This window comes from Arachis stenosperma, chromosome 3, assembly GCF_014773155.1.
Source record: "Arachis stenosperma cultivar V10309 chromosome 3, arast.V10309.gnm1.PFL2, whole genome shotgun sequence".
NCBI classification, from domain to species: domain Eukaryota; kingdom Viridiplantae; phylum Streptophyta; class Magnoliopsida; order Fabales; family Fabaceae; genus Arachis; species Arachis stenosperma.
Window position 1 is genome coordinate 162,151,345 of NC_080379.1, and position 14,133 is coordinate 162,165,477.

The 14,133-nt window shown below is 29.2% G+C and overlaps 2 protein-coding genes across 2 annotated transcripts; one reads left to right on the forward strand and one right to left on the reverse strand.

The window, feature by feature from the left end:
• LOC130966314 (uncharacterized) lies at window positions 1–2,127 on the forward strand. Its single transcript, XM_057891102.1, has 3 exons — window positions 1–468; window positions 582–730; window positions 1,091–2,127. The coding sequence occupies exons 1-3, from the start codon at window positions 150–152 to the stop codon at window positions 1,199–1,201; spliced, it is 579 nt and encodes a 192-aa protein (XP_057747085.1). The 5' UTR covers window positions 1–149; the 3' UTR covers window positions 1,202–2,127.
• LOC130966315 (protein PLASTID REDOX INSENSITIVE 2, chloroplastic-like) lies at window positions 1,549–4,053 on the reverse strand. The gene is made up of 3 exons (XM_057891103.1): window positions 3,779–4,053; window positions 3,602–3,700; window positions 1,549–1,750 (listed from the first exon to the last, which is right to left on the reverse strand). The coding sequence occupies exons 1-3, from the start codon at window positions 4,004–4,006 to the stop codon at window positions 1,559–1,561; spliced, it is 519 nt and encodes a 172-aa protein (XP_057747086.1). The 5' UTR covers window positions 4,007–4,053; the 3' UTR covers window positions 1,549–1,558.
• Window positions 4,054–14,133: the final 10,080 nt, after the last annotated feature.

Genomic DNA, 14,133 nt, shown 5'->3' on the forward strand with positions numbered 1-14,133 from the left:
ATTGAGTTGCCTAGTAAGCATAAGTTAGTTGGCACTTGGCAACTCCACTTATAGGATCAAAAAACGGTGTATAAAGAAAGAAAGAAAGAAGAAAAAACCGTTTTGGTTATTGTTTGAGAGATCAGAGAGTGAGAGAGATAGAGAGAGAAATGGGGAATTGTCAAGCAGTGGATGCTGCAGCTTTGGTGATACAGCATCCAAATGGGAAGATGGAGAGGTTGTATTGGCCAGTGAGTGCAACTGAGGTTATGAGGAACAACCCAGGTCACTATGTTTCTTTGATTATTCCATTGCCTGTTGCTGAAGAAGCTCAACATCAACAGAAGAACAAGAATCATATTGAAGACGACAACAACAACAACAACAACATCAACAAGAACAGCACTCTGCTTGTTACTCATGTCAAGCTTCTTAGGCCTAATGAAACTCTCACTCTTGGCCATGCATACCGCCTCATCACCACTCAAGGTATTTATTTTTATCTGATGCCGGTATATGTGTGATTCTATATATGTATCTATGTATATGTGTTTGCATGGCTTCTATTTCCTGAGAAGAATTTTTTTTTCCTGGTTTTCTAGATGTTGTAAAAGTGTTGAGAGCAAGGAAGCTTGCAAAGTTGAGAAAGCCATTGGAGAAGACAAGTGAGATGGTGCAAACAGTGCATCATGATAAGAAAAGCTCAGTTGGAGAAAATGAAGAGAATTTGAATACAGGAAGTACATATCAGGTTTGCAGTTTGCTTCAGCTACCTTTCTTTTGATTTTTTACTCTCTTTTTTTTTTTAATTTGTAATGTGATAGTTAACCACTATTCCATGAATAATATTCTATTAAAGGGGAAATTTTAAATGCTTAAACACTATACTTGCTGGTGATATATGATTTCCTTAAAGTGCTACTGATTTAACAAAAAACAACGGCTGGATCTTGTAATATGAGCAACTCTAGACTATATATATAGAAAGAGATCTTAGAATATCCGTGTTTTAGAAGAAACTATAATTCAACACAAATATTGTCTTTGTTTTATAAGTTTGAATCTCTATCATCAATGAGTGCTGATGCTGAAACTGCATAATGAATTACAGACAGCCAGAGCAGAGAGACAAAAGCTGAGAGCAGCTCCGGTAAATCCTCCGGCACCGAAGATGAAACCGTGGCGCCCCTCCTTGCAGAGCATCTCAGAGGCTGGAATTTGAACCTTGCTAGGTTGTGGGCTTGTGGCTAACATGTACAGTGCTTCAGAACATCACATGAAGTTTTTCTTTCATCTCAGAAGGTCCCCCTCATTGAATTCCTGACCCTGATAACATGGCCGAGGATTCAACAGAGGTTAAAACTAGATAGTTCTCTTCCATCACCAATCTCATACTCAAAAAGTGAATAACAACCATGTTCCAATGATAACATATTTGTAAAGCACTAAAAGCAAAGGAAGAAAAAGTAGTGAATGTCAAAATTTACCAATAGTGAAGTTTTTGTTATAATTAAAGCATCCATATGTTGCTAGAAAAAGGAAAATTCTTACATTCGAAATGACAACTATGAAGTAGAAGTCACTTCAGCTTTGAGTTCCAAACTTCCCAATCCTCATCAACAAAACTTTGTGCCCATAAAAGTGATGCCCTTGCAGCCAGAGCTGCTCCTGGCAACTTCTTCTTCTTTAGAGCTACCAACATATCAGTGAATGGCTCCACCAACAATGTCCCAGGACCTCCATACTCTTTGCACAAAAACTCATGAAATATCTGATTGTATGACCAAAAACCAAGGCTGGTAAACATTTCAATCTAAAACAGATATGGTTGAAGAAAACAAGAGACTACTCGTAGCTTCAAATCACCCAAGCCTCAATAGGAGGTAGTATGTCAAAATATTGCCAGATTTGGGCCAAGTATGTCAGAAAAGAGAAAGTATAGGGAGCCAATGGAGTATCTGTACAATGTGTACAATTGAGGTTTAAGGATGTTCGATTCAGTAGGATATCAGATGTTTATTATCCCTGGTACCCGGATGGTTATTCTGGATAGTATAGGTGTATATTGTGTTTGAGAAATTAGTAGTATTTTATCCTGGATGTTCATTTTTTAACTCATATTAGACCAAATAAATAGCTCATTGTACACATTGTACAAATACTTCATTGGCTCCCTAGCGGGATTCATCAGAAAAATAGAAAGAGACACGATTTGATAAGTGATGTCTAAAACAATATGCTGCTGATTATTTTATCAATGCAGATCTGGATAGAAAAGAAAAGAAAAGAAAGAAGTGCAGAATGAAACAGATAGTTATCACTCAGCCAATATTTATCAACCACTATGTCCTGAAAATGGTTAGGGCAATATTCGTCATTGATGTAGGAGCTCAATCACGGATTCAATAAATGAGTATTTCATTTTAATCATGCGTGTAACAATAATCTCATTTATCTACCAGGTAATTTGATGCATGTGCTCTTTAAGCAAATTAGACTATAATATGTATATGATAGAAAATTCCAATTTACACTAAGAAGCCAATATTAATGTCAATCCAAATTAAATAGAAGTTGATGTTATAGCTTTCGAAATCAATCTGAGGGTACCAAATTATAAAGAATAGGCCAGAAATCCTGCCATCCGATTAAGCAACATCTATAACTAGTTAAGTATCAAACAAGAACAATCATAAGCCTGGGATATCAATGTTAATCCCCAAGCCTGGTAAATCAGTAAATCTATGCAATGAGAACTCATAACATGATGCTTATTAATTTTCATTTTATTATGATATTTCATCCCATCAAATATTGGTTAATAAAGAATAAATCTATATAATTAAATTTAGAATTCTCCATATGATAGAAATTCCACTTCTGAACAATGTTTAGCACTTCCATCGTCTTAATCATCCAAAAGTATATTACTCCTCGCATGAATATAATCAACTCAGCAAGTTATTATTATTGAAGGTCATTAGATTCAAGCAGTTCAATTAACCAATTTTTGCATGCAACATAAGATTATGAGACACAGGACAACAACTTTACCATTAACCTTGAAAGAAAAATGACAAAAAAGAAAACTAATTAGAAAACAGAAGAAGAGATTCATATTGAGAATACACCAACCAGTATATTTCAACAACTGAGATTAGTTGAATCACTCATTATGAGTAATGGAGACATGTGTGAATGTGTACAATGGCATCATCACAATATACTAACATATATATTGGTTTTCAAATCAACATCGCAACAACTACAATGAAAGGAACAGTGAACTGAATACTGAATGTCTAAACCAAACTTGAATCAGTAAAATGGAAGCAATACTATTCTATAACCCCAACCATCAAATCATATTAAAATGTTGACATTAACACTTTGTCTATATTATAAGTACAATGGTAAAAAAGAAAATGACAAAGTAAATTGCATTCAAGTCCTACGTAATTCAAACACTTTAAAGTGACATTCCAATGAATAATGCCTCTAGTTCAAGCATTTTCCCAAACACCTAACACTCTAAATACATAATTGAAGTACTTTGAAATCTCTATCCAAACTAATTAAGTAGAAAAGCAAAGCTTCTGGCATGAAAAAAGGGTGCACTGACCTGAGCACAGACGTCAACAACAGCATCAAGGTCATTCCCAAACTCATCTATGTCATCTGAAAGCTTCTGCAAGAGCTCAACTTTGAACTTCCGTGTTTCCTGCAACATCCAAAATTATAGATAACAAAAACAAAAAACTTAAAAAAAATAAAAAAGAAAGAAAGAAAGAGCAGTTACAAATTGTGCAAAATGAGGGCTTGGGGCGGGATAGGGGTGGTTATGGGTGGGTGAAGCGCTGAGAGTGCGAGGGAGGGTGGTTCTGGCGGAGAGGGAGGGAGGAGAGAGTGGAAGAGGGTGGCGCAGAATAAGGCAGGGAGTGCGTAGGATAAGAGCAGCAGGAAGAGGATAGAGAGTAGTCGTAGGGAATGAATAAGAAGAAGCAACAAAGGAACTGAAAAGCTTCATTGGATACTAGTTACTTCAATTCAAATGGCGCTAACTTCAGATTTCGAGCTCCTACTACAATTTACAACACTGCTACTTTTGTTTTTTTTTTCAATTTTTTTTTCTCATCCTTACCAAGGGAATAAAGTAAATAAACTCAATGAATAATAATACTAGGTCTTTTTGTTAATTAAATTGGCCTAACATCAACAAATATTAGTTATATATAGTATTATTTTAAATTTTATTATTTAATTTTGTTAGATTTGATTCATAAAAGTACTTAGATAATAAGTTTCTGTATGTATAAAATAGAATTCAAATTCTGATACTTATTTAATTAATGAAAATAAAGAATTTGATGGTCTCAAAACGTTTGAACCATTAAATAGTCTCATAATAAAATGTTTTTTAAGTTTTTTTAATAACTGCTGAATAGTCTAAACTTAAAATTAGAAAATAATTATTCAACAGTTATTAAAAAAACTAAAAAATATGTTTTGTTATGAGACCATTTAATTGTTCAAACGTTTTGAACCATAAAATCCTTTGCCACTAACTATTAAATCAATCAAATTTGATTATAGTAAATGAATTATATTGATTTAATGCCAATTGGGCTCCAAAAACAAAAATAGTCATGTCAGTAATGTGATTTGGGGTTTGGAATGGAACCCTAGGCCCAAAATATCCTGAAAGGGCCTCACTTGACCAAAGCAAAAACTTTCAAACAAAATTCCAATTCAAGTCCCCAAAAAAAGACACAAAATTCCAATTCCCATTTACCTTGTTGGGGAATACTACCCCACCAGCAAAAACAACAAGATAAAGAAAAGGTAAACTCTTAAAATTTGACCCAAAAAAAAGCTCTTAAAAAAACAGAAAGAAAAGGTAAACTGGGAAAGGAATATTAAGCACTGTTGCTTAATCTGAGTGTAGCTTCCGACAAAAGGAAACAGGAATGAGAATGTTGCAGTCTTACACTCTTACATGACACATTGACACAATGTGATTCTCCCTTTCTTTTTTCCTTCTCTTTCTTTCTTTTACACAGATGCACATATTCTAATTTATTACCAATGCAATTAATTAGCCTATGCACCACTATTTGTGCTAATTTCCAAAGAGATAAAATCAAGGCGTATAGACTATAATGTGCTACAAGTGCGTAGTAGAAATTGATATAGCTAATTTTATTATTATTTTGAGATCTTTTATTAATTATTTGATGATTTAACTATGTTATGACTTAAGGACATACACATTTTAAGAACACAATAATGGAAATTGTTTAGTTTTTAAAAAATCATTTCCTCTTTTTGGGACAAATAAAATAAATTATTTTCTTATAGTATTTTTAAATGTATTCTTATGAAACATGTTAGTAAAACTTATTATTTAAGTGCTAAGTATAAAAAAACACACACATCTAAAGCAAAACTGAAACCAACTCAAAATAGTGAAAGCAAAAAAATATGTTCAACCCAATACAAAAAAGATATTGTTCACATGTTTTGGCTATATTATCGTGTATGTCATTTAGAGTAGTTGTTATTAAGCACAAATATTAAATATATTATAATATAAGTTAATTCATATTTAATCTGTAATCCTTTTTGTGCATCCCACGGATGGTATAATTTGAGAAAAAACTAAACCAATAAAAGAATTAAGGTATTTACAACATCACATAATTTAGATGAGTTAGAACTAATTAAAATCTTAGTACTTAATCATTAATATGTGTGTGTGTGTGGGAAAGTATCCAAGATTGATTGTGGGATATTGATGTGTTTTCATTCCTGCTTTTGCCATATTCTTCTCAGTTCTCACATGGATGCAAAGATATAAATTCAAAAAGTCATCATCATGATTTGAAGTATTAATATTTATTGATCAAAGAAGTGTAGGGTGAAAGAGGATATACATCTTTCCCCTTTTATCAAAGAGAAAAAAAAAAAGAAAAGAAAGATATAATGAATAATGAAAAGGAAAGAATAATTGAATGACCAATAATGGTATACTTGTGTAATCTACTTAAGGTGAACACTTAGAATGAAAAATTAAAAGTGATATGCAAGGAAATATATAAAATTTTAAGAGTAAATGTCGTTTTCTCTCTCTCACTTTGCTAGAAGGACAAAAAGTTCTTTTCTTAATTCAAAAATTTTTATTAGTCAATTGGTGGCAAATTTTTTTTATATTGGTTAAATACATATGTAATATATTAATATTGGAAGATTAGGTATTTTTTTTATATAGTGTTTTATTCAAATCGGACGGTCCGATTTGTTTGAAAAAAAAAATAAACTACAAATCGGAGGGTCCGATTTGCTTGAAGAACAAAATAAACACCAAATCGGAGGGTCCGATTTGTATTTTTTATTTGTTAAAATGAAAATCGGACGGTCCGATTTCAACATTAAAATTTTTTTTTATTTTTGAAATTACAAATCGGACCGTCCGATTAAGATTTTTAACTTTTTTTTTATTTTTTTCCAAACTCAAAACGGAGGGTCCGTTTTCTGCTGATACCATATATATGAAAAACATCTCTCTTTTTCAGAGTGTTGTATTGCTACATTCTCTTCTCCATATCAAAAATAAAAAGCGTCGATTGGTTTTTACTTTTTAACTATTTAATTAACTGATCTAAACGGGCTCTATAAACAATGACCTAATGATATATCAAAAATCGCTTAAATTAATTATTTAAATGATTAGAGATCGATTTAAAAATTTCGAATTATAAAAGAAAACACTTTATAATTAATATTATTATCATAAAATTTTCTAATTGCTTTAAAGTAAATATATGTAAATCGAAACAATTAAACTTAATTTACATTATAATTAAAGCACATGATATATTGCATTAACTTGATTTGATTTATTACTTTTAATTAGATTCAATTTATATGTATATATTGTAAAAGTAGTAAATTAAATTAACTAGATTCAATTTATATGCATTTAGTGTATTAGTTGTAAATCAAACTTATATAAAATAATCTCGCTAGATAATCAACTCCTAACTAATAACAAATTAACAAGCGTTTTTAACTTGCACTCTATATTAATTAATTGTCATTAATTAGTAATTATTTAAATGTTATTTTTTAAAAATATAAAATTATTAATTATTAATTACAGTTATTTAAAATTGACTGATTAAGAGCTATTTACCTATATTTTTTTGGTATAAAATTAATGTGAAAAATAGACATATATTTAAGTTTTTTCGTTTTAACTCTTCTCTCTATTAATTAAACTTCACTTTCACAAATCACAATTCAATTTTACGTACAAGCTTTCGACTAAAAGAGCCATTCAAATAAAGATGTTTAAAATGTAATTATTTTAAAGACAACATTTTCTAATAATTAAAATTCAACATATATAATCGATTAAACTGTGTTATTTTTCTCGTCAAAATTAGACCAGACAAATTGATTTAATCGAAAAACTGATAAATCAAATTTTGAATTAATTTAAATTAATATTTTTTATAAAAAATGATTACAATACTCTCATTATAAAAAAATGTTTAAAATACTTCTATTATATAATATATATATATATATATATATAAATTAATTTTAAAAATCTTAAATTCTAATCCTATAATGACATAGAGAGAAGAGAAATGTTAGAATTTAGAATTTTCAAATTATATATATAATAGAAGTATTTTAGTTATTTTTTATAATAGATATTTTATAGTTATTTTTATATAAAAATATTAATTTAAATCGATTTAAAATTTAGTTTATTAATTTTTAAACTAAATTAATTTGTTTAGTTTAATTTTAATAAATAATTAATTAATTATATATATTAAATTTTATTTTTTTTAAAATATTTTTAAAAAAATATTTTTTTTTATCTAAAAAAGTATTTTAAATATCTTTATACGAATGATTTCTCAAATAAACAGCAGCTTCCGCTTTTTGTGCTATCCATTGTATCTTTCGTTCATTACATATGCATGCGAGCATCGATCAACATGCATCTAATAAAATCAAACTTTGTTTACCAACCAAAAAGTTAATAAAAAGTCACCTTGACCAAAACTTTAACCAATTTTACCAAACCATCATGTCTTTTCATAACTACGTATGACTCTTCAAAAAATTTTAACTATTAAATAAAAATACATAAATAATTATTTTTTTACAATATTTTTAAATTTGCGAATTCAAACACTAATTATATATTTAATATATATCTTTTTCTCTCACACAATAATCTCTCTTAAACATAAAGCATAAATTACATTTACACATAGCTCTAGTTGTCTTAAGCTAAAAATATATTTTTAAAACGGTTAACATAAAATTATGTATTTTAAAAATTTAAGTTGTTTATTAAATAAAAACACAACAGTATATATAAATAGAGAATAATATTACACTAATATCTTAAAAACCGAAAAAAACTTGCATGCATGCATATTCGTTTTCTACACTAATTTTATATAAATCGAAGTTATTTTTAATTTAAAAATAAAAGTTTCACTCAATAATTTTTTATTTTATAATTTGCTTTCACATTGTGATAGTAATCACTCAGATAAAGATGTTTAAAATATTTCTTTTAAAAGATATTTTTTAGTAATTAAAAATTAACACATATAATCAATTAAACTGTGTTATATTTGTCAAAATTAGGCCAGACAAATTAATTTAACCGAAAAAATAGTGAATCAAATCTTGAACGGATCTAAATTAATATTATTTTTATAGAAAATGTTTACAATATCTTTATTATAGAAAATGATTAAAATACTCCTATTATATATATATATATATATATATATATTAATTTTAAACATCCTAAATTCTATCCCTTTACTTTTCTGCCGCCATAGGATTAGGATTTACAGTTTTTAAAATTAATATATATAATATGAATATTTTAGTCATTTTCTATAATAAAGGTATTATAGTTATTTTTTATAAAAATAATATTAATTTAGACCAGTTTAAGATTTTATTATCATTTTTTTTGTTAAATTAATTTGTCTAGTCTAATTTAGACAAAAATAATACAGTTTAATTGATTATATATATTAAATTTTAATTATTAAAAAACATTTAAAAAAAAAAACGCTCTACATGTCTTTATTTAAGTGACTTCCATTGTAATAAAACTCTAAAAAGATCCGATACTTTTAATTTCTTAAAAAAAATCCATATATAAAAAATTAGAGAGAGCATATTAATTGTATTATGCTTTATCGGAAATTTTCAAAGCGACAATAAAAGGGAACAGAGAAGAGTATCATTGTATGTTGCATGCGAGCCTATAGTTAATTACAAGTGCTATGAATCCAATTAACTAGGAAGAATCATTATTGATAACATACAATATATACAAACAGAGTTTTACGTGTAAATATGATATGATATGAAATTTATATTGTCTAATAATAACTAGCGTTCACTTTTTTCATTTGTTGCTTTTCCCTAACTTACCTTTTTTATTTTTATTATCTGTCTTTTATTCTTTCTAAAAAATAAAAATCCAATTGAATGGGACATGAGTGTCTGCATGACTTTAGAGTAGTAGTGCTGTGTCTTGTATTCAGCATCAGAATCCTCAGCAAAATAACCATATATCTCATGAGAACTCACTATCATTATTCTCGCTTTATTTTGAAACCCTCAAGGGACATAAAATGGAACTTTATTTTTTCAGATACCCATACCCACCAAGTATATGCTTAAATTTTACAACCAAAAGACCAAATAATTTTCTTGAGGGAGAATCTTTGCACGTTAATGACGTTATTATAGCTTTTTTTTAATACTTAAAAATATTTTTAACCACTTAATAATTTTATATTTAACTAATTTGTATGTTATTAGTATTATTATTATATAATTGAAATAGATGGTTATAATTTTTTTTTTCCGCTAAAACACACATTAAATGAATTTTTAAAAAATGCAATAATCTCTTCCTCCTTTACACATGGCCACCAAAAGTTGGAATAAATTCCCTGACTATAAGAGAGGATAAAGAGCTATATATATCCCCAAAAGCCCTACCAATTTTTTGAGAGGAGAAAAGTATGGTTGGCTTTTTTGTTGTATACTTAGGATTCCTAAATATTCCCACTTTAAAGTTCATTTTGTTTACAAAAAAAAAAAAAAAAAAAAGAGGTTCGTGGGGGAGGGTTATATTTTTCTTTTTAGTGCAAGATAAGGAAAGCAAATAAATGTAATGGATTACTATATACATTTAAGACAAAAATAAAGGAAACTCGGTAGTGCACAATTGGTCCCCAGTGCCACGCTCTAATATGTCTACACAATGTTGATTATAGTTTAACTACTTGTAGAGTTTTTAATAATAATTATTGACATGATTATTATATTCCTTTTCACATATGCCATAATAATAAGTAAATCATAAGCCATAACAAGATAAGGTCTTCAATATTGATGATGAAGAAAGCCCAAACTCCCATGTGTACTAGACTACTAGCTAGTATTCTAGGCTCATCATGAGAAAGCTAATGGCCTTAGAATCTATATGATGTTGTTGTTGTTATTATTATTATTATTATTATTATTGGACAGAAGAATCTATTTGTTATTGAAGTTTACCTTACTAGTTACTAGTCAATCAATAAAAACTTGTACTTGAGTACTTGACATAAAAATAAGTAGCACAATGAAAAACTCAATTGCCCACCCCGATAAATTAAATCTTCTGTGAATTAGGTACATAAAATTTAAAAATAATTACTAATAGGGTAGTGTTAGGGAGCCAATGGCTTAAGTGTACAATGTGTACAATGGGCTAAATTTTTGGTCCATATCTAGAACTGATTTTGGAGTTCACCAAAGATCGAACTCTTGACCTTTCGAATCTAGAACTCTAATACCATATCTGAAACCACTCATCCCAAAAGCGTAACCTGACAAGACAATGTAACACTAATGGTCATATCTCTAATACTTCTTAAACCTCCATTATACACATTGTACGCTTAGGCCATTGACTCCCTAGACTTTTTCTTACTAATATAAGCATTTCCATCCAAGTCCTAATAATAAATCACCGGGTTTGGTAGCCTCGCACCATTCATATATAAAAAATATATATTATTCAAAAGGGTCCCTAAACCCATAAATCATATATACTTACGTCATCAATTCATCATGATAATTAATAATAAACCCTTTACTTATCTAGCAATTAAGGGAAAAATAATAGTATATATATATATATGTAAACATTTCATGAAACGAACTATAAATTTCATCTACTTACTTAGCTAGCTACCGTGTTCTAAGGTTTGTTTGCATCGCAAACATACAAATTTGTGTCACTTTTACAAATTGATTAGGAACGGATCATCGGTTTTATTGTGTTGGTTATATTAAATTTGGACTAATTTTTTATTGTTTTTAAAATATTATTGATTGACAAACAAAATTATTTAATAACAAAAAAAATATTAGCCAAAATTTATCAAAATTTACTATTTTTATTTTATTTAATATATCTTATAATAAATATATAATAAATAAGATAAATTTAAACTATTTGAATTGATTAACTTTTATTTCTTTGATTTAATTGATTAGTAAATTATTGCAATCTTTCCGTTTCACTGTTTGTCCTAATATCCGTCTCATTAACCTTATAATTCAAAAGTAAACTTTTATTTAATTAATTAATGTCAAATTTTTGTCGCACATGAACCGTGAGTGACAATTATATTTCTTTATATGTATTGTGTATAAATATGAATGATTAATTAGATTTAATTAGCACTTGATTCAAATTTTTGGATCACGTCCCGTAGTGTGGGTCTAATGAGGGATATGCAATTAAATCGATTGATTGGAGATGCAGCTACCTTTAATTAATTGGCACGTCTCTGAAAAAATTGCCAAGTGTGGGAATAAGACATCTAATTTGGGTTATAAAAAGTACCCCCATATGAAAAGAGATTATGACTCAGATGACTTAGACATTTTTATCGCATCGAAGAATTCTTCTGTATATTATAATTAAAAAGGATAAAAATATGGATAATAATTACAAATTTCCCCAAAACTTAAATTAATTAATTAATTTAATTTCATCTTTGTACACATGCAGTTCATGCTAATATCCAACTAAAGCAATGGAAGAAATAAAGAGGTATTGAGCTATATATAAGATTGTTGTCACAAATCTATTATAAGTTTTATCATGGTCTATCTGGGAAGTAGAATATATATATGGTTTGATGAACATAAATTAATTAGACTTTAGAGACAAGCGTATGAGATGTGATGGAGAAAATGAAAATTTGTGCCAATAATATAAGCTGTCATGTGGTTGTCATGCAAAGGTATAGAAGGATGATAAAATTTCATGAGAAATGGTTAACACTTATTAACATGCTTGTTTATTACTTTTTCTAAGAAAAATGAAAAAACAAAAAAGACATGGTGGTGGTATGTTAGTGCTACTGGATGCAAAAATAATATACCTTATGTCGGAGATAGGAGACTAAATGACAACATCTTATAGAGCTGGACATTTCACTATTTGAAGAGACTACATAGATATTATTATTACAGAAAAAATTCTTGATTAAAGTATCTTTTCTGAGATCTGTATGCTTTTTCCAGCTTTTGCTCTTGTTTTTTTCTCTCTCTTTTTGAGCTTGGCACTTCTAGCTTTAATTTGTACTATTTGTTAGCATAATAATTATTATTAAAAATAAAAATTGCTAATTAAAAGGCCGGGTTATATGTTGCTATATATTAGTTTCAAAGCCCCCTCTTTAGGTGGCCATTGTTAATTGTTGCTACCCCATGCATGTTCCACTTCATTATGGATCATTTAATTGTGTCTAATGTGAAAAAGAAACATGGTAAATAATGATATCCACATGTTTGGATCCAGTTATATAATGGAAGAGATTGTTGGGTGGCTAATTCAAGATGATTTGTATATATAGAATACCATAATAGCACAGGCTGGAGAGAAGGTCACGAGGCTCTTAAGATCAGAGGAGTCATAGTCACTGATTGGTAATCTTTTATGACTTGAGGGACCAAGCATTGCACCCCCTACTCTTCACTACATTCCACACATGCAATTTTCTTTTCTTTTGTTTTTCCCATTCATTCATTTGAGTAATAATAAGAACAAAGGCAAAACTACAAAATGAATCACATGAGAGCTTTGAAAGGAACAACCAGATGAATATATACACAAATATACAAGTCTAATAATTCAGGGTGTACGTTAGGATTTGCATGGATATATATATTACAATATATGTTCAGTTTTGAATTATTTAGGAGCACATAAAATCACATGATAAGACTTAAGATTAAGAGGACATGTGACCAAAATATGAAATTAATAAAGTCATTTATTAATGAATTCAATACAAAGCACACACAAATAAAAGGCCCCAAAGACCTTTTTCTCTCAATTTTATAAGCCAAATTTAGGCCACTATGAAAAAGAGGGTTCTCTCATGATCCCTCTCTCTCTCTTGAAAACAAATAAAAGAAATCCAAAGTTTAAACCTATAAACACGTATTTCCCATCACACGCGTGGACACCAGGCAATGGAGTCCTGTATAGTTAGGCCATACCTCCAGGCCTAACAAGAAATAAACAAAAAATGTTAAAAAAAATAATAATAAAAATATATCACACCCACACACACTTAATTGGCACGTGAAAACAGCACCATCTGCACACGTGCCACAGTAAAGTCCACAAAATGTAGCCAACTCCAAACTGTTGCTGAGTAGTGTTGACTGTAGAAGAAACAATGATGCATGTTGGCAAAGATGAGAAGCTTGACTAATATGATGACATGAATAATGAACAGCTACCCCCCAAACTTCAAAGCTTCAAATTCAATACGTACCTGGCTCCACTATCTTCATCTATTTCACCAACAATCAATGCAACCTTTGAATATTCGTCCAATCTCCAACCCCCTCTTTCTTTCTTTCCATGCATCCACACTTGCATTGCAAGACCAAGCCATAAATGAATCTATCAGTATTTCCCTTTCTCAATTCTCACTCACAGCAAATTCTATTTATGTTACAAAATCTTCCCTTCCCCAAGGGAATCTGCAAAGCCATTAATGAATGGCAATGCCAACCAAC

Excerpts from the sequence above, each read along its gene's own strand:
- LOC130966315 (XM_057891103.1), bottom strand. The coding sequence starts at position 4,006 with ATGAAGCTTTTCAGTTCCTTTGTTGCTTCTTCTTATTCATTCCCTACG. Across the intron at positions 3,701-3,778 it reads GCCCTCATTTTGCACAATTT|GAAACACGGAAGTTCAAAGT; the intron begins GTAACTGCTCTT and ends TGGATGTTGCAG. Across the intron at positions 1,751-3,601 it reads TTGTTGACGTCTGTGCTCAG|ATATTTCATGAGTTTTTGTG; the intron begins GTCAGTGCACCC and ends TCATACAATCAG.
- LOC130966314 (XM_057891102.1), top strand. The coding sequence starts at position 150 with ATGGGGAATTGTCAAGCAGTGGATGCTGCAGCTTTGGTGATACAGCAT. Across the intron at positions 469-581 it reads CCGCCTCATCACCACTCAAG|ATGTTGTAAAAGTGTTGAGA; the intron begins GTATTTATTTTT and ends CTGGTTTTCTAG. Across the intron at positions 731-1,090 it reads ATACAGGAAGTACATATCAG|ACAGCCAGAGCAGAGAGACA; the intron begins GTTTGCAGTTTG and ends AATGAATTACAG.